A 19,619-nucleotide genomic window follows, 5' to 3' on the forward strand; every position below is an offset into this window, starting at 1 on the left:
CAGTGAGCAGGAGGTGGCTTGCTGACAGGGGGAGGTGGAGGTGGAACTGGCAGAAGAAGGTCCATGAATGGCACCACGATCCATCAGGGACTAGAGTGTTTGTTCAGGGTCGTGGTAGGTAAAGTTTATTGCGGGCAGGTAAGTTGATTTCAGATCCAATGCAGGTAAGAAGACAGACGAGGACAGAGTGGAAAGGGGGAGGGGAAAACAAAAGACACCAAGCCCTCAGCACAAAAATCCAAAGAAATTAAATAAACACACACACACACACACACACGCATACACACACACACACACACACACACACACACACACACACACACACACACACACACACCTACACACACACACACACACACACACACACACACCTCAAGCAAACTGAATGCAACGAGCAAATTCTGTGACAAAAGGGATGTGGTTGGAATCAAACCCGTGGCCGCTGCATTAAAGACTATAGCGAGGTACATAACAAATCCACTATAAGCCATCCGGCGCCCTTTGACTGTTTATCTTTAACTTAACTCATTTGTTCCTTCGTTTAGTTTACACTTTCTTCTCAGAAATTGCATCCCCTGTAGTCAGTCTTTGTTCAACCAAAGTAAATGTTTACGGCATAGAAATATGCACTGAAGTGAGTCTGTTGAATGATTTCAACCAACTTCACTTTACTTTCAACTTCAGCCGTTTTTATCAATGACATCTTTAATTCTCTGTTCAGTCTACAGAGAGCCTGATGATTAAACGATTACTGCAGATGACTTCTTCACTGTTGATGATTGTGCATATTTAATATGACAATTTGGGAAGCTTGAAACTTCTATCATGACAGCTAATTGTGTATCTGCTACAACAGTGAGTGAACAATAACACATGGGCTTTGACCCTCTTTCAATTATTGCGTTAAAGATCAAGAATAAACTTTGAACCTTTGTAAAAAAAAACATTTTTTTTTACATATTCAGGAAGTAGATTGTTTAATGCTGTGTATATGATTTGTGCTGTTAAAAATTGAACCAGGCCAGTGAAGTTTATCGAATAGTGAATTTGTGCAATCTCTATAACCGTTATTTTGAATTATTCTTTTATCTCTTTTATGCAGTATAGATAATTGTATTGTACATTTGTAAGTGTTGCCCAAAACCTCTGCACAGTAGTGTAAATATGGTGAAAATCAGTGAACAAAAGAGAATGTGGAGTGATTTATGGTCCAGAATATGTTTTGCTTTGCTCAGAACTGAATTGCTTCTTGACAGTTTGCTTTGTACATGTTTAATAAACTTCTAGTTTATTTTATCATCAATTATTACCACAAGAAACGTGTTTCATATACTCATTCAATATCCACCCTATCTACTTGTATCTCTACTTGTGTATTGTTATTGCATTTGCCGAATAACATGAATTTGGTTTTACTAAAGTTGAATGATAATTTGTTTCTGTCTGCCACAGAAAGAGGCTTGAAACAAGACCACAGAGGAGATTATGTACAAATGATATGGATATAAGTGAAACCTTAGCAAAGTAAAACAGCAGACATATTTGGGCTGTTGCTGTTTCTTCTCTTACAGATGTTGTTTCTAAATGATTGCCAGTGCACAATTTGCATTGATGCAAATTTGCATCGACGCAAATTGTATATCTGCTTTTATCTTAAGAATTTACGTGCACGCTGAACTAAACAAGGAATTCAATTGTTGCAGACAAAACAGGAGCCTACTAGATTTTAATGTGAGACTTTACAACTCTTTGTCCACTACTTAAGTTTTAAACAAAATATTAATTTAAGTAATAGAAGTAATTGGCTTTACCAGATATACTTAATAACACAGCTGTGCTTCCGTCCTCACAGGCCCTGCTGTTCCATGAAAACCTTTAATGACACTCTGACCAACATTCCTGCAGTTTCTTCAAAACAAGTCCATTCATCACATTATCTTATTTCATGTGTCTGATAAATATGGTTTCTTTTATTATTATTAAGGATACACACATTCTGAGATTTACGGCTGTTCTGGACTAAATGAGGTGTCAAGTTTCTGAAACTATTTGTCATCAACACAATGTGACATGTAAAAAAAAGGAACTGATTCCAAAACATTGAGTCTCGAGGCAGATATTTTGTGCCATGATAATGTTGACAATATACCATCATGCATAAAATATAGAATGTCTGTTTCAAAGGCTGAGTTAACACAAAACATTAACCTGCTGTAGGGGCAGGTGGCAGGGGCCAGCAGGGGTGAGTAGTTTTGTTGCATAGGGGATCAGATGGTTTGGAACCTGTTAAGAAGTGTAATGAACGTGGGATCGCCGGTGGCACAGCAGCAGTGCGTGCGATCCCATGTATAGAGGCTATAGTCCTCGCGTGGGCGGCCCAGGTTCGCGTCCGGCCTGTGGCCCATCTCCCGCATGTCTCTCCTCACTCTCTCTCCCTGATTTCTGACTCTATCCACTTTCCTCCCTCTATAATAAAGGCATGAAAAGGCCCAAAATAAATCTTAAAAAAAAAAAAAAAAGAAGTGTAATGAAAGTCAATCAACCTCTTCTCCAAACATGTTCATTTCTGGGTTGAAAAAAGGAGCATGAGTTATGTGACTCAATGCTTCAAGATAGTAGTTAATAAATGAAAGAGTGGTATGAAAGTGGCTACAAACACTTCTTATGAACAGATGCATTGTTAAAACCTTTTTGGAGGTCCTGTAATGTTCACTCTTCTTACACATATCCCAATAAAACCCCAAATCAAATCAAGATTGAAAAACAAGGCAAGTGACACATGCTTGATATTCATTGTTTAAGCAGCTTGATTTATTAAAACCGTGAGCAAAAACACAAGATTATGAGATTATGTATAGGTTACTATATAGTTTCCAGTGCAGCATAATATTTGAGGTTTTTATTCATCTCCAGTGGTACAAATTGGTGAAGACACAGAGAATGCGACATTGACAGAAGATCCCAGAGTCTTAGAGAAAGAGAGTGATGATGGCTGAAGACACCAGCAGCAGGAGGACACTGGAACCAGTTGGCACTGCGCTGTTACACAAGTCTCCTTCACAGCACGACATGGCCCCGATACATGTCAGGCTGCTTTGGCAGCCCTTAGTGATCACGTCATAGCCTTCAAAACACAAACACCAATCAGCCACGAAGAATTTAATACAGCAAAACATTGTACCTGCTGTCTGACTTTGAATTCTTATTAGCTTTACAAGCCTGAACATGAAAGAACTTACCATCGATTTTGAGAGAGAAACATCGGTCGAAGAGGACTGGACAAGCTTTTGTGTCTATGCAGGATCTAGGGTTTGCGGCAGTACATGTGAAGCATCTCAATCCACATGCTAAACAGAGACACAGAACACAGTTAAGTCATGCAATATACCAAACGGTGCTTTTGCATTTGAAAACAGAATGTTTTGCGTGTTAGCAGAAATGAACACCTACAAAAACATTTTTGATACGAGAGAAAAGAGAACCCATAAACTAACTTCAATCCTGACAAGTAAAATGTAATTAAAGTTTAGAAAAGGGGCTTGGACATGTTTTTTTTGTTCAGTCAGATGTATTTAATCCTATAGCGTTATCATGCTGTGTTTTTGTGTTCGATGTTTGACCCAGTGGTTTATTTTTGGAGCATGTATGCCTCAATGTACAAGCCAAGTAGAGAATTGACAAAATGAGCAAAGAAAATGACAGTTTTCTTGTCATAAAGAGAGTTATTTGTTAACCTACTCATTTACTAATTTACACTGTTCCATAGTCAGAATACACATGGCCAGAACAAGTAACAGTTCACATATAAACTCTGTTAAACCTAAGCAGGCTAGGCACATTCTTGCAAAGGGCTAACTTTTTCTTGAAGTTTCTGACATCACATTTAGAAACAAATCCATTTATTTTGTTTACTCCGTGTTTGCTTGGTACACTAATAGCTAACTCTAAAGCTGTTCTTACCTGTAGAGAGAGTCACAAACAGGATCAAAGCTCCATACAGCTTCATGGTGAACAGAGAGAAAAGCAGATTGTTGTTGATCAGATGAGTGAGAAAAGATGTGTGGCTCTTCTGTCTTTCTCTTCTCCTCCTCAGACTTCCTTTAGAACATTTGCATTTCCTCACAAAGCCTTGTCCCAAGTGACCTGAATAACACCAGCTCTAAAGTGATCTCATTATCCCACTGGCAGCTAATGCCTTTTTTTAGGGGAAAATGAAAACAATAAACAAAGATTATGGAATTCATGTTCACATGTAGCCTATGTAAGCATTTACACTTATTTGTAGTGTAAACATGTTCATGAAAGCACTTTCAGATCCTTCAGTGTGTTCTAAAAATACACTGTTACCAAAGACAACGACACAAACTCAGGTCATGAGTAAACGAAACAGAGAAGTTCAACTCAAATGGACATTTGGTGCCCTCACTCACTGATTTATTTTGTTAACCATTTGTCAAATAAGCACAAAACAATAGACAAAAATGCTCAACTCCTTTAAGGTTTTTAATGTTGAACCAAATCTACTCACAAGAGTTCCAACAAAAGAATAAGTGGAAGTACAAGATCGTCAGACAAAACCAGATCCAAAAACAGTCCAAAACCATACACAAAGGAAAAACTATCACTAGGGAAGAAGGCTAGAATGCTAATCACAATTGCAATAAGACAAACCTGCACAAACAGTAGAAAGCACACAGACTAAATACACACAAGGTAATCAAGACAAGGGGAGACCGCCAGTGTGATTTAGGTGAACTGCAGTTGTGACCAACACACTGACACAGTGGGGTTGGAGAGGACAAGGAGGGCAGAAGAGGGAATCTGACATGAAAAGGAAGTCAATAACTCACTCACAAGAACCCATGAAAGTCCTATCTTGAAAGAAAGAAACACAACTTAGACAAAATCCCTTGGATATGACACAATTGACCTTTTACTCCTAGATAGTGTGATGCTTGAAATGTGGCAAAAAAACAAACAAAACAAAAACAACCAGAAAAATGTTAAAAGAAAGACTACCTTCTTCATCGTCATAAAGATATCTACGTCTGAATAGCAACCGTCTTTTATTGTAAATACTAAGTACTATTTCAGTAGTATGACAAGGAACTGACTAATATGGCACCCGCAATCGGTCTCAAACCAACCAAGCATTTGTTTCTGTAGTCATTTTAAACACCGTCTAATATGTTTCCAAACAATTTCAAATACTTTATAATAATTTCTGGTTAAGCTGCTCTTAATGGGAGAATTAAGTCATAAAGGAATTTTCCCTTCTGTTACGGCTCTGTAATAGCTTAATTACATAACTGTGTTCTTTGTTGCACACTGTTATAACAAATCCGAAGCGGAACAATCACAGACACTTTCGACAGAAACACCGGGGATCCCGAATCTGTGAATATCTTTCTAACTTTACCGAAGTCTATGACTTAGTGATGGGAATTTCGGCTCTTTTTAGAGAGCCAGCTCTTTCGGCTCCCAAGTGGCTCTTCAGATTTTTTGTAAAAATATGCATTATATCAAATGCTTGTGACATAAACAAACTTTTATTTACACACTATGCAGAGTTGCAGCTTGAAGAGGAAAAAGAAGAGAGAGAGAGAGAGAGAGAGAGAGAGAGAGAGAGAGAGAGAGAGAGCGAGAGAGAGAGAGAGAGAGATTAAAAAACCCAAATAAACAAGCGGCCTTGATTTTTGAAATATCGAGGTCAACATTCGAAAGACATTTATTTTATGCAACACTGTTTAGTGTGTCTTTGTATGAGTGTGTTGCTGCAATCATAATATATATAAAACTATAACTGAAGTATTTCTGTCTGTGGTGTTGCTGCCTCACAATAAATGACAACTAAGGTGATCTCTAACTGTATATTAAGTGTTTGGTATAGGATATGATGATTGACTGAGTGATATAGAGAGACTCTGGTCTTTGTGTGTAACTGGGTCCTGGTCTTTGTATGTAACTGGGTCCTGGGCTGATAATGGGCTTCCTGGACCTGACTCCACATTCATGTCACTGGTTCCTTCTCCTGCTCTTTCTCATCTCCTCCTGTCTCTGCCCCTTTAACCTCTTCATCTCTCTCTCCTGTCTCATCCTCTGTTAAATTTTTAAAATGAAAAGCCTCAGTATACTGAGTCATGATTATTACAATTGTAATGCCATGTAGTCACAGTTTTACTTATCCATCCAAACATCCAAATAATATTATAAAATGCTGTTCAGCCTTGAACATGAACTTCAAATATTCTGATTCATGTCCTTTCATTTTTCAGCCCAGGCTACATTTACATCTTTATTGTATTTATCTGTTGCATCTATAGGCTCATTCACTGTTTCTCATTCTCTTAGCTTGTTACAGTTTTGGTCACCAAACACATAAACACATTGACACTAAATGGTGACAATGTCTCAAAATGAAGGAACACTCCACCAAATCCTCTTTCTAAAAAATCAAGTTCAAAATAAAAAGTTCTCCTCTTTGCCTGATCATCCTCTGCCTTTCCTGCTGCAACAAATGATAACTTGATTGACGCTGCCTCTTAAAACTACGTTACATCTTTGCTCCGAGTCATTTAAATGCTGTTCTAAAAAAGAGACCTGCAGTTTTAACCTTTGGTTTTAATGAAACGAAACTTCAAGAAAAATACGAGGAGGACATAACAAAGGTCTCAACCTCTGTCTCTCTCTCTCCTGTGTGTCTGCTGCGTGTATAACCCCCCCCCAGCTCAGTGAGGACACAGACGCAACCGCAGATCTTCACCAATGATATCCGGCTTTAACTGAAAAAAGACAAAAACAGATCATTCACACTTCAAAGAGCCGACTCTTAGAGCCGTTGTGTTCGCGATCGACACATCACATTCTGAGATTTACGGCTGTTCTGGACTAAATGAGGTGTCAAGTTTCTGAAACGATTTGTTATCAACACAGTGTGACATGTAAAAAAAAGGAACTGATTACAAAACATTGAGTCTCGAGGCAGATATTTTGTGCCATGATAATGTTGACAATATACCATCATGCATAAAATGTAGAATGTCTGTTTCAAAGACTGAGTTAACACAAAACTTTAACCTGCTGTATGTCAGGTAGTGGCCAGCAGGGGTGAGTAGTTTTGTTGCATAGGGGATCAGATGGTTTGGAACCTGTTAAGAAGTGTAATGAACGTCAATCAACCTCTTCTCCAAACATGTTCATTTCTGGGTTGAAAAAAGGAGCATGAGTTATGTGACTCAATGCTTCAAGATAGTAGTTAATAAATGAAAGAGTGGTATGAAAGTGGCTACAAACACTTCTTATGAACAGATGCATTGTTAAAACCTTTTTGGAGGTCCTGTAATATTCACTCTTCTTACACATATCCCAATATAACCCCAAATTAAATCAAGATTGAAAAACAAGGCAAGTGACACATTTTTCATTGTTTAAGCAGTTTGATTTATTAAAGCCATGAGCATAAACACAAGATTATGAGATTATGTATAGGTTGCTATATAGTTTCCAGTGCAGCATAATATTTTATAAGTTTGTTATTCATCTCCAGTGGTACAAATTGGTCAAGACACAGAGAATGCAACATTGACAGAAGATCCCAGAGTCTTAGAGAAAGAGAGTGATGATGGCTGAAGACACCAGCAGCAGGAGGACACTGGAACCAGTTGGCACTGCGCTGTTACACAAGTCTCCTTCACAGCACGACATGGCCCCGATACATGTCAGGCTGCTTTGGCAGCCCTTAATGATCACGCCTTGAAAACACAAAAACCAATCAGCCACGAAGAATTTAATACAGCAAAACATTGTACCTGCTGTCTGACTTTGAATTCTTATTAGCTTTACAAGCCTGAACATGAAAGAACTTACCATTGATTTTTTGAGAGAAACATCGGTCGGAGAGGGCTGGACAGATTTCGATGTCTGTGCAGGATCTAGGGTTCGCGGCACCACATGTGAAGCATCTCAAGCCACATGCTAAACAGAGACACAGAACACAGTTACAGGGCTGCCAAGTTTCAGAAAATGACAAGAGTGAGACTTTAGTGTCATGATACATTCGGAATAAATGTGGCCTTTTTTTTAAACATCGACTTATACCTTAAGACTGATGTCCTCACCTCCATGCCAGCGGCTCTCCCTGCACTGTGGCCTCCTAATGCTCGTCTTAATTTACCAGAAATTAGAAATGAAAATTGTAAAAAAAAAAAAAAATGAAAAAATCACAGGGGTAATAGTCAGGGCTCTTGGGTACCAGGATCCATTGAAAGATCTTTGTCACCTCTTTTAGATTTTTCAAAATAAAACACTGAATGTGTCCAAATTTAATGTCTTATTATTATCGAAAATTTAGCAGAATTCACCTTTAATGTTCCTCAAAAAATTATATAGTAAAATCTGCTGAAAACTAGAGCGCTAATAATCAGGTCCATCAGGTACAATGATCCACTGAAAGATCTGTGTCACCTTTCACAGATTTTATTTTACAACATTTCAATATGACCAAAATGTCATATCTCTCCTTGAAATTTGAAATGAATTAAACTTGAAATATCTCTAAACTGTTTAGAAAAATACATATCTCTGTCAAGAGCCATAACAATTGTTGTAATTCACTTTTTATTTTATTGTCATATTTCGAAAATACGCGGCCGTTCTCCTGCTTTTTGAGCTCTCCAAGCACCCATACCGTAAGTCCCTGAATAGACGCGCATCGTATTTCGGCTGGTTTGACGGCTGGTTTGACCGACGTTTTGCAAATGACAGCTCAAATATAAGCGTGAGAAATGTCAAGTGTTGCGTGTGGTGTGAGAATGGGTCAAATTGCGTGACTGTCACTACTCAAAGTGTGACTCTTGGCAGCTCCGCAGTTAAGCAAAAAAAAGCAAAATACCAAACGGTGCTTTTGCATTTGACCAATTTTCACAAAGAATGTTTTGCGTGTTAGCAGAAATGAACACCCACAAAACATGTTTGATACGAGAGAAAAGACAACCCAAAAACTAACTTCGATCATGACAAGTAAAATGTAATTAAATTTTAGAAAAGGGGCTTGGACATGTTTTTTTTGGACATGTTTTTTTTTGCAAAATGAACAGATGTTATCTTCAATATTGAAGCGTAGCCTAAGTAATTCTTTTGAGGGGTAAATGTCATTCATGATTTTGAAATGTATTTCTTTAGTTTTAGGGGGTAAAGGTAGTTTGAGATATAAAGGTCTTAGTTTGCCAACAGAACCTTCATCAAATTTATTCAAGATGTTATTTTTGTTTTGTTTTCCTGGGAATTACTTGTCCGTGAAAGATTTTCTTACAAAGGAATTACTACACTTTTTATCCCATATTAAGACACCTTGAATTGAAAGTGGAGCCAGTCGCGGTTGAATAGTCTGATGTGTCATTATATTTTTTGTCAGGAAGACAAATTCTTGAGGAAGTGCTTTTTGTAGTTTATCAAAATCAACTTTTATTGGGTTGAAGTTATGTTTAGTGCAGACTTGATCATAGTTTAATAAGTGACCATTGTCATCCATCAAGTCAACCAAGGACCAAATACCTCTTCTAAACCGATCTTCAAAAAATAATAATAATAATCTTTCTGTATAGTATATATCTATTATTCCAGAGTACAGTGGAGTGGGGTGAGAAGTTAGGGACATATAACATTTTCCAATACAATAATATTTGTTTATGGAAATCTGATAAAGAAATAGGAAGTTTGTTGATGTCAAAGTCTGTGACAAGAAGAAATTTCAGCCCTCCGATTTTACTAAATAAATGATTTGGAATACAGAACCAGAAGGAGTTGTTATGTTTATTTTTAAGGTCCCATTAAGACAATCAAAATCACTAACTTTCAGGCCTCCATCCCTAAAGTCTTTAACCATATTACTGTTCTTCATATAGTGTGGTTTGTTCCTCCAAATGAAATTCATATTGATCTGGTAATTGATTTAATTCATTTGTTTGGGATGGCAATAGAGTAGGTTGGGTAAATACATCTGGACAAGCTTTCCATTTTCGTTGAATAAATTCGACCAAGAATTGATAAATCTCTTTGGAGCCGTGAACTTAACTTTGCTTTACATTCTTTTAGTTTGTTTTCTACATTCATTGACTTAGTTTTTGGTCTTTTGTAAGGTGAATTCCCAAATATTTGATTTCTGACTTGATTGGAATGTTAGAAATATCTTGGAGTGTTGTTTCATGTACTGCAAATATTTCGCATTTTCGTAGGTTTAAAGTTAACCCAGAAGCATTGGAGAATTGTTTTATTTTTTCAATAGCTAAAGAATTTCATGCCTATATCTTTTAGGAAAATTGTAGTATCATCCGCTAATTGGCTGATAATAATAATCTGTACCCAATACATTTAACTTCTTAATGTCATTACAATTTTTGATGTGAATTGCTAACATTTCAATAGCTAATATAAATAAATATGGTGAAATTGGGCTGCCTTGAGGGATTCCAACCATAACCTTAAAGCTAGGAGTAGTGCCTTTAGGTAATACGATACAGCTGCTGATATCCTGATATAAACCCTTAATAAGATTTCTAAATTTGGATTCAAAGCCAAAATGTTCAAGTACCGACAAGATAAAAGAGTGTTCTACTGAATCAAAGGCCTTGTGAAAGTCTAGAAATAAAAGAAATCCGTCATCTTCAATTAAGTTTCAGCATTCAATAATGTCTAAAACCAGCCTTATATTGTTGTGGATTGATCTACCTTTTAAAAAACCCAATTGTGTTTCTGAAACAAGATCCGAGATCCCCTGTTAAACCAAAGTTCATTGGCAGGATAGGCACATTCTTGCAAAGAGCCAACTTTTTCTTGAAGTTTCTGACATCACATTTAGAAACAAATCCATTTATTTTGTTTACTCCGTGTTTGCTTGGTACACTAATAGCTAACTCTAAAGCTGTTCTTACCTGTAGAGAGAGTCACAAACAGGATCAAAGCTCCATACAGCTTCATGGTGAACAGAGAGAAAAGCAGATTGTTGTTGATCAGACGTGTGAGAAAAGATGTGTGGCTATTCTGCCTTTCTCTTCACCTCTGCAGACTTCCTTTAGAACATTTGCGTTTCCTCACAAAGCCTGAATAACACCACCTCTAAAGTGACCTCATTATCTCACTGGCAGCTAATGCCTTTTTTTAGGGGAAAATGAATAAAAAAATAATAATAATAAAAAAGATTATTGAATTAATGTTCACATGTAGCCTATGTAAGAATTTGCACTAATTTGCAGTGTAAACATGTTCCTGAAAGCATTTTCAGATCCTTCAGTGTGTTCTAATACACTGTCACCAAAGACAACGACACAAACTGCAGGTCATGAGTAAACAAAACAGAGAAGTTCAACTCAAATGGACATTTGGTGCCCTCACTCACTGATTTATTTTGTTAACCATTTGTCAAATAAGCACAAAACCATAGACAAAAATGCTCAGCTCCTTTAACCCATAAGAACCCACACCCATTTCTCCTTTTAGGAAAATTAAGTGTGTTATAGAACAGATCAAATGGACCATAAATAACAGACTGAGCTACTGCCAGGGCGGCAGTAGCTCAGTCTGTAGGGACTTGGGTTGGGAACCGGAGGGGCGCCGGTTCAAGTCCCGGCACGGACCAAGTCCGGAAACTGGTCTGGTAGCTGGAGAGGTGCCAGTCCACCTCCTGAGCACCGCCGAGGTGCCCCTGAGCAAGGCACCGAACCCCAAAACTGCTCTGGGCCCCCTCACTCTGAGACCTCTCCATTAATGCATGTCACTGGAACCCTGTTTGTGCATGAGTGTGTATCTCGGCCTATGTGTGTGTTAGACAGAGTGTAAACCGAATTTCCCCTCGTGGGATTAATAAAGTATAACTTCTTCTTCTTAACACATTTCTAAACCTTTTTTTTCAATAGCACCCTCTTTTGTCAAAGATCTGAAAAGTTACACATTTGTCACATTGGGCGTTTACTGTGATTATTTTATTTAATTGAAAATGAATGAGATTAAAACTTGTGTTGCTCAGTAACAATAATTTGCATTTATTTGCATTCAATCAGAAACAATACCTTTCCAAAAGGTTAAACAACAATTTTGGTCTTATTAAACCAGTTTTTTAGTGCATTAGAGAGCAACTAAATATTAACAACAGATTCACACAGAAAACCTGCCAACACATGTACTTAAGTACTGTAAACAAACACCTGCTGAAAAATATAACACTTCTTTTGCACTATCAGCACAATGTATGAAAAGTTTCTTCACAATGAACAGCTTTTTGGCAGATTACTTTAGGCCAAATGATACATCTTGAAGCAGTTTCGCTCCTCTGTAAAACAAAGACGCACATCACATATTTCACAGAGAGTGGTGGTTGCATTGACTTTGCAGAGTGTGCAACGACCTCTTTTCTCACATTTCACAGGCCAGTGTGCAATGTGGTCAGTGCAAACTGACCACATTGCTTCATTTGGAACACCAGTACGTACTCTCTTGCGCGGTAGTGGTGGTGGAGATGGGCTGTCAAATAATGTGCGCCCCCTCTGTGAATGCAAGAGAATCAGGCTTGTGGTAACCTCTGCTTGGAAGCTCCTTTGTTTCAGTGGCTTTCTGACACCAAGTAGTTTGCAGTCACGGCGGTAAAGCAACCATGCATTGACCAGGCCTAACATGATGGTTTGCCAGAACAGGTAGAGGTACCACCTCCTTGATCTCATATGGTACTTGCTTCTTGAGACGCATGCATCAAGGAGGTCTATGCCCCCCATGAAAGTGTTGTACTCTTTCACAATGTGTGGCCTGCTGACCTCCACATATGCTTTGCTATGGTCAGCCACCATGGAACATTGGATGCACGATTCCCAGGCATTTGGGATCCTGAAGACTGTATTGCTGCTTCTTTTTATTCATACTACAAACAAATTATAATTAAATTGGATTAAAATAGGATAAAACATACTTACTTGTTAGTGTAACTAATCAATTGTCTCTTTCAATGCCAACTTACATGTATGGATATTACACTTTTTCATAAAAAGTTTCTTAACACATTTTTATTAATTATTTTAATGAATTTTACATGAGAATATTTGTTCATATTTGTTTGAATATTCTTTGGCTTCAACTTTAGAGAATATATTGACTAAAAATGATAGAATGGGCTTAAGCTATTGAACAATTTTCTCCCATTTTCTTTGATTGTGACAAATACGTCACATGGGATTTTCCATGATTATTTTAGGAGTAAAAGCCGGCTGTGACATATTTGTAACAGCGATCTTCTCTCTTCTTGTTTTATATCAAGTTGTCAAAATATTTTATTAAAAACCGGTCTAATGTATGAAATAACATGTTATTTTAACAAAAGCATCATTTTGTGGGTTGAAACATACCTGAAACACACATATCAAGCTTTCCAAAATTAGCTGGATTTGCCTCATGGGTTAACCTGGTGCACAGCCATATTGGAAGTGAGGTCAATGGTACACCAATGATGGCACAGTCACATAACTGCACCAGGAAGTTAAGTTGATGTCACTTAGGGACTTTATGAGTAAAAAATGAAGATTGAAGCACTTTAAAGACCTGCCCATTAGGGTTAAAGGGGTGGAGACACCTGTGTCACGGTGGGTCTTTATGGGTAAAGGTTTTTAATGTTGAACCAAATCTACTCACAAGAGTTCCAACAAAAGAATAAGTGGAAGTACAAGATCGTCAGACAAAACCAGATCCAAAAACAGTCCAAAACCATACAAAAAGGAAAAACTTTTACTAGGGAAGAAGGCTAGAATGCTACTCACAATTGGATTAAAACAAACCTGCACAAACAGTAGAAAGCACACAGACTAAATACACACAAGGTAATCAAGACAAGGGGAGACCGCCAGTGTGATTTAGGTGAACTGCAGTTGTGACCAACACACTGACACAGTGGGGTTGGAGAGGACAAGGAGGGCAGCAGAGGGAATCTGACATGAAAAGGAAGTCAATAACTCACTTACAAGAACCCATGAAAGTCCTATCTTGAAAGAAAGAAACACAACTTAGACAAAACCCCTTGGATATGACACAATTGACCTTTTACTCCTAGATAGTGTGATGCTTGAAATGTGGCAAAAAAACAAACAAAACAAAAACAACCAGAAAAATGTTAAAAGAAAGACTACCTTCTTCATCTTCATAAAGATATCTACGTCTGAATAGCAACCGTCTTTTATTGTAAATAGAACCATTTTCAGTAGTATGACAAGGAACTGACTAATATGGCACCCGCAATCGGTCTCAAACCAACCAAGCATTTGTTTCTGTAGTCATTTTAAACACCGTCTAATATGTTTCCAAACAATTTCTAATACTTTATAATAATTTCTGGTTAAGCTGCTCTTAATTGGAGAATTAAGTCATAAAGGAATTTTCCCTTCTGTTACGGCTCTGTAATAGCTTAATTACATCACTGTGTTCTTTGTTGCACACTGTTATAACAAATCCGAAGCGGAACAATCACAGACACTTTCGACAGAAACACCGGGGATCCCGAATCTGTGAATCTCTTTCTAACTTTACCGAAGTCTATGACTTAGTGATGGGAATTTCGGCTCTTTTTAGAGAGCCAGCTCTTTCGGCTCCCAAGTGGCTCTTCAGATTTTTTGTAAAAATATGCATTATATCAAATGCTTGTGACATGAACAAACTTCTATTTACACACTATGCAGAGTTGCAGCTTGAAGAGGAAAAAGGAGAGAGAGAGAGAGAGAGAGAGAGAGAGAGAGAGAGAGAGAGAGAGAGAGAGAGAGAGATTAAAAAACCCAAATAAACAAGCGGCCTTGGCCAGGATTTTTGAAATATCGAGGTCAACATTCGAAAAACATTTATTTTATGCAACACTGTTTAGTGTGTCTTTGTATGAGTGTGTTGCTGCAATCATAAAATATATATAACTATAACTGAAGTATTTCTGTGTGTGGTGTTGCTGCCTCACAATAAATAACAACTAAGGTGATCTCTAACTGTATATTAAGTGTTTGGTATAGGATATGGTGGTTGACTGAGTGATATAGAGAGACTCTGGTCTTTGTATGTAACTGGGTCCTGGTCTTTGTATGTACCGTAACTGGGTCCTGGTCTTTGTATGTAACTGGGTCCTGGGCTGATAATGGGCTTCCTGGACCTGACTCCACATTCATCTCACTGGTTCCTTCTCCTGCTCTTTCTCATCTCCTCTCCTCCTGTCTCATCCTCTGTTAAATTTTTTAAAATGAAAAGCCTCAGTATACTGAGTCATGATTATTACAATTGTAATGCCATGTTTAGTCACAGTTTTACTTATCCATCCAAACATCCAAATAATATTATAAAATGCTGTTCAGCCTTGAACATGAACTTCAAATATTCTGATTCATGTCCTTTCATTTTTCAGCCCAGGCTACATTTACATCTTTATTGTATTTATCTGTTGCATCTATAGGCTCATTCACTGTTTCTCATTCTCTTAGCTTGTTACAGTTTTGGTCACCAAACACATAAACACATACACACTAAATGGTGACAATGTCTCAAAATGAAGGAACACTCCACCAAATCCTCTTTCTAAAAAATCAAGTTCAAAATAAAAAGTTCTCCTCTCCTCTTTGCCTGATCATCCTCTGTCTTTCCTGCTGCAACAAATGATAACTTGATTGACGCTGCCTCTTAAAACTACGTTACATCTTTGCTCCGAGTCATTTAAATGCTGTTCTAAAAAAGAGACCTGCAGTCACGTCGCGAGACTCGCGACCGTGTTAACCTTTGGTTTTAATGAAACGAAACTTCAAGAAAAATACGAGGAGGACATAACAAAGGTCTCAACCTCTGTCTCTCTCCTGTTCGTCTGCTGCGTGTATAAACCCCCCCGCTCAGTGAGGACACAGACGCAACCGCACATCTTCACCAATGATATCCGGCTTTAACAGACAAAAGACAAGAAAAAAACTGATCGGCTCCCAAGGACGAGCCGGCTCCTGTCGTTCACTTCAGAGAGCCGACCGACACATCACTATATGACTTAACCACAATAAAACAGGAAGAAAGTAAGCAATCAACCCACAACAATATTATGACACTATAAAAGAACAGTATGTTAAAAGGACATTCAACGTTTAAAGCCAGGCAGTCCAGACTTGACCAACTTAAATTATGACAGTTTCATCATTTTTGAGCTGCTGTGTTTTTATTCTAAGGGATGAATGCTATTATAGAAGATGACTCACTACAGGACCTGCAGTGGACGACACTCACAAACTGATAAGGTGCACAAAAAAACAGCAAAATGTTGATTAGATTGTCAACAATTGCGATTTATTTCTAAAAAATGTAACTGAAAACATCCGCGTCTCCTTATTGGCTTGACGCTCGTTACGTCATTTACGCGCCCGTGAGTGAGCTCAGCACATGCGCCGATATGTTTTGAAACGCCGGGAAGCTGCAGAAGTCTCTCCTTGCCCGCGTTGATCCAGTACGTGTCTGCACAGTTTTGATTATAATGTGTTTCATGTAAGGGCGAATTGTAAACATGCCAAAGGCTCAGAGGAAGTCCTGCACCACTCAGACCTCCATTAGTAAGTACTTCGGAGGCCTGAGCAGCAGCAGTGCCTCCAACACTCAGTGTGGGATTAACCCAAATCCTGCAGTACACCAGCTCTCAAGAGGCAAGGTGAGGGGTGCACTTCAAATAATCCACATACACACACTCATTCTGATAATACGATTATATTAAAGCGAATTATTGAATTTCAAGTCCCTTTGTCCCGCAGCAGAAACTTTCCCCTAATGAGGATATTGGCTTGCCAACAAAACGAGCCAAACTTTCTCCACAAGCCCAGCAAGTGGAGGTGAATTTAATTTCTGATGTGGCCTCTTGTCAAAGCACTAAAGGTAAGAATATGCATCATAAACCATGCCATGCATTTGTTTGGTTAAGCTACATGTGTGAGTCGTTTCAAATCGAGCTTCTTATGATGAATGTTTCCTTTAAGATGAAAGAGTTAACTATGGACTGCATTACCACAACATGACACAATATCAGTCTCCCAGATTTAAAATTAATATCTCCCTTAGTGCATCCAGCTCCCGTGAGGTTGTTGTAAACAAAAGAGTGTGTGAGCAACAATTGTGATTTTCTGCTAATAATGTATTAATAACATGATCACAAAGAGCTTTATTGTCTCTTCAGAGAGCACGCTGTCATCGCCTCACGGAGCAGACGGCCTCTGTTCCTCAACCTTGGAGAAGCTGAAAAGTTTCAGTGCTGAGCACAGTGCTGATCAAAGGGAGAAAAAGAGGAATTTTCCTTGTCTGGACAAAACAGATCTCCATAGCAGTCAAAACAGGCCTCAGCTGACAGAGGAGGTGCGTGAGGATGGAGAAGAGGAGGAAAATAAACAGGAGAGTTCAGAGCGGGCTGCTGCAAGACAGGTAGCACATGCAAATGTTCTCTCCATTATAGCAATCTCTCTGTGATCCGAGAATGTAGGCTATTAATCCTCAGGGAGCAGCTCAGACCCTGCAAACTAAGGGTCACTGTTTTCTTTTTTCCATTCAGACCTTTTTTGTCCTTGTCCTTTGATTTACAGTAATGGCCAAAAACACAACAAATAACAAACACATAGGAGAATGCAGCACAACACGATGAAATACAACCAAGATGACCATTACTGCTAGTCACAACACCCACAGTGCCATGACAGCTTTGCATATTTGAGAACTAGAGAACTAAAAATCTTGTGAATTTGGCTTTGGCTACAAACACTATGATGCAGACATCAGATGACTGTTCAAGTTATCTATGTTTTTTGTATCTGTCCCTATTCGAATAAACCTTCAATAAAGAATTAAAGCTTTGACAAGGAAGCTGTGGATTTGCCCCTGAAAAAACCCCAAACATTGATGTTCCACTTTTCCCAGTTTGCCAAGTCAGGAGGGGGAGGAGGAGATGACGGAAGAGGCGCAGATCCTTGTCCTCCAGCAGACTCTGGTGCCCCCTCCAGGCGCTCAAAGAACACATACACTCCCCTGGAACAGCAGGTCATCCAGTTGAAACAGCAGCATAAAGATGTGCTGTTGGCTGTGGAGTGTGGGTACAAGTACCGGTTCTTTGGAGATGATGCTGAGGTGAGAGCCAGAAACCAAATATGTCGAGGATGTTCTTTAGGGGAGTTACCTTTCAAAAGCTGCTGAGAAAACTTTGAACATTAGTTTTTTTTTTAACATTATTAAAAGTTAAAGTTGCAAATGAAACATCCCTTTCCCCTGAGTATTTTATTTATTTTTTGGATTTAAAATTGTCAGCACATGATTCTCAAATGACATTTTCATGTGCAGTACTTTAAAACCCCAAATGTAACTTTAAGTAACGTGTCAGATATGATTTTATCAACATCAAAAAGAAGAGGTTGAGAAACACTTGAAGTTGCCTGTTTGTGTTAAACAGATTGCAGCAAAGGAGCTAAACATCTTCTGTCATCTGGATCACAACTTCATGACGTGCAGCATCCCCACACACCGTCTCTTTGTTCATGTACGACGGTTGGTGTCCCACGGACACAAGGTATGAAACAAGCACTTCCTATTTTACAGCTGATTGGACTTTTTTTTTTTCACTGGATGTCTTTATTTGTGTTTTTGTTTTTTTAGGTGGGTGTAGTAAAACAGACAGAGACGTCGGCAATAAAGGCCTCAGGAGCCAATAAGAATGCTCTGTTCAGTCGTCAGCTCAGTGCTCTGTACACAAAGTCCACTCTGGTGGGAGAGGGTATCCTTACAAGCTGTTTATTTTTCTGTTTTTGTGTGCTCTTCAAAAGAGTTTTCTATCTCTGTTTGTATGAAGCATTTTCCTTTGACAGTTGTTTGTAGATGTGAACCCGGTCTGCAGGCTGGGAGAGGGGGAGCAGGGGACCTGTGGAGATGTGGTGTCGGACCCTCCTGACAGCTTCCTCCTGTGTGTCAGTGAGAACTGGGACAAACTGAAGAAGCAGCTCACTGTTGGGCTGGTGGTGAGTTTACTGAGAACTGACTGCATTCAAACACACAATCAGTAGCTCTCTCACACAGTAGTTTATTAGTTAACATTATCTGATCTGTTGATTTTATACAACACAAACTGTGGAATTCTTTTTGTTGGTCAGTTGTCTAAGATTTCCTGATTCTGCGTAAAACAAATCCTGTTTCCATGAAAACTCTGTGCTCTTTTAAACTAATGTGATTAATGTGTGACTCTGCAAATATCAGATCCATGGTGGATTTGCCAATACCAAACTTGTTCGAGTTTGTATCAGCTATGTTAAAAAGATAAAAAAAAAACCTTTTAACATTAAAATGTTTTTATTAATTTACTACGATTGTTAGCTGTTTCTTAAGATGCACTTTAACAAATTCAGTATATACAGTTCTATATTAACCTTCCTGCATTGTTGTGTCTCTTCAGGCAGTTCAGCCCAGCACAGGAGATGTTTTACTGGACTGTTTCACTGAAAATCAGTCTCGCTCTGAGCTAGAGGCTCGGGTCCTAAAGATCAGCCCTGTGGAGATCCTTGTGCCCTCTGACCTCTCAGAACAAACCAACAGACTGCTGCAGAGCATAGCAAATGCAAGGT

General features: G+C 38.5%; 3 protein-coding genes across 4 annotated transcripts in view; 1 reads left to right on the top strand and 2 right to left on the bottom strand.

Moving 5' to 3' along the window:
* Nucleotides 1-2,783: 2,783 nt before the first annotated feature.
* LOC306835862 (lymphocyte antigen 6S-like) lies at nucleotides 2,784-4,218 on the bottom strand. Its single transcript, XM_079362639.1, has 3 exons — nucleotides 3,961-4,218; nucleotides 3,240-3,347; nucleotides 2,784-3,124 (listed from the first exon to the last, which is right to left on the bottom strand). The coding sequence occupies exons 1-3, from the start codon at nucleotides 4,004-4,006 to the stop codon at nucleotides 2,970-2,972; spliced, it is 309 nt and encodes a 102-aa protein (XP_079218765.1). The 5' UTR covers nucleotides 4,007-4,218; the 3' UTR covers nucleotides 2,784-2,969.
* A 3,198-nt stretch (nucleotides 4,219-7,416) lies between these two features.
* LOC306831532 (lymphocyte antigen 6S-like) lies at nucleotides 7,417-11,050 on the bottom strand. The gene is made up of 3 exons (XM_079355688.1): nucleotides 10,929-11,050; nucleotides 7,867-7,974; nucleotides 7,417-7,751 (listed from the first exon to the last, which is right to left on the bottom strand). The coding sequence occupies exons 1-3, from the start codon at nucleotides 10,972-10,974 to the stop codon at nucleotides 7,603-7,605; spliced, it is 303 nt and encodes a 100-aa protein (XP_079211814.1). The 5' UTR covers nucleotides 10,975-11,050; the 3' UTR covers nucleotides 7,417-7,602.
* Nucleotides 11,051-16,395: 5,345 nt separating this feature from the next.
* Nucleotides 16,396-19,619, top strand: part of msh3 (mutS homolog 3 (E. coli)) — a 41,379-nt gene continuing 38,155 nt past the window's right edge. Inside the window, exons 1-8 of one of the 2 annotated variants that reach the window (XM_079342762.1) lie at nucleotides 16,396-16,681; nucleotides 16,782-16,902; nucleotides 17,201-17,443; nucleotides 17,915-18,138; nucleotides 18,458-18,574; nucleotides 18,661-18,778; nucleotides 18,880-19,019; nucleotides 19,451-19,617. In XM_079342762.1, coding sequence (XP_079198888.1) covers nucleotides 16,541-16,681; nucleotides 16,782-16,902; nucleotides 17,201-17,443; nucleotides 17,915-18,138; nucleotides 18,458-18,574; nucleotides 18,661-18,778; nucleotides 18,880-19,019; nucleotides 19,451-19,617 — 1,271 coding nt within the window. In that variant the 5' untranslated portion in view covers nucleotides 16,396-16,540. The remainder of the gene's footprint in view (nucleotides 16,682-16,781; nucleotides 16,903-17,200; nucleotides 17,444-17,914; nucleotides 18,139-18,457; nucleotides 18,575-18,660; nucleotides 18,779-18,879; nucleotides 19,020-19,450; nucleotides 19,618-19,619) is intronic. The other variant, XM_079342763.1, reaches the window with a different exon arrangement.

The sequence above is a fragment of the Symphodus melops genome, assembly GCF_947650265.1.
Source record: "Symphodus melops genome assembly, chromosome: 1".
NCBI classification, from domain to species: domain Eukaryota; kingdom Metazoa; phylum Chordata; class Actinopteri; order Labriformes; family Labridae; genus Symphodus; species Symphodus melops.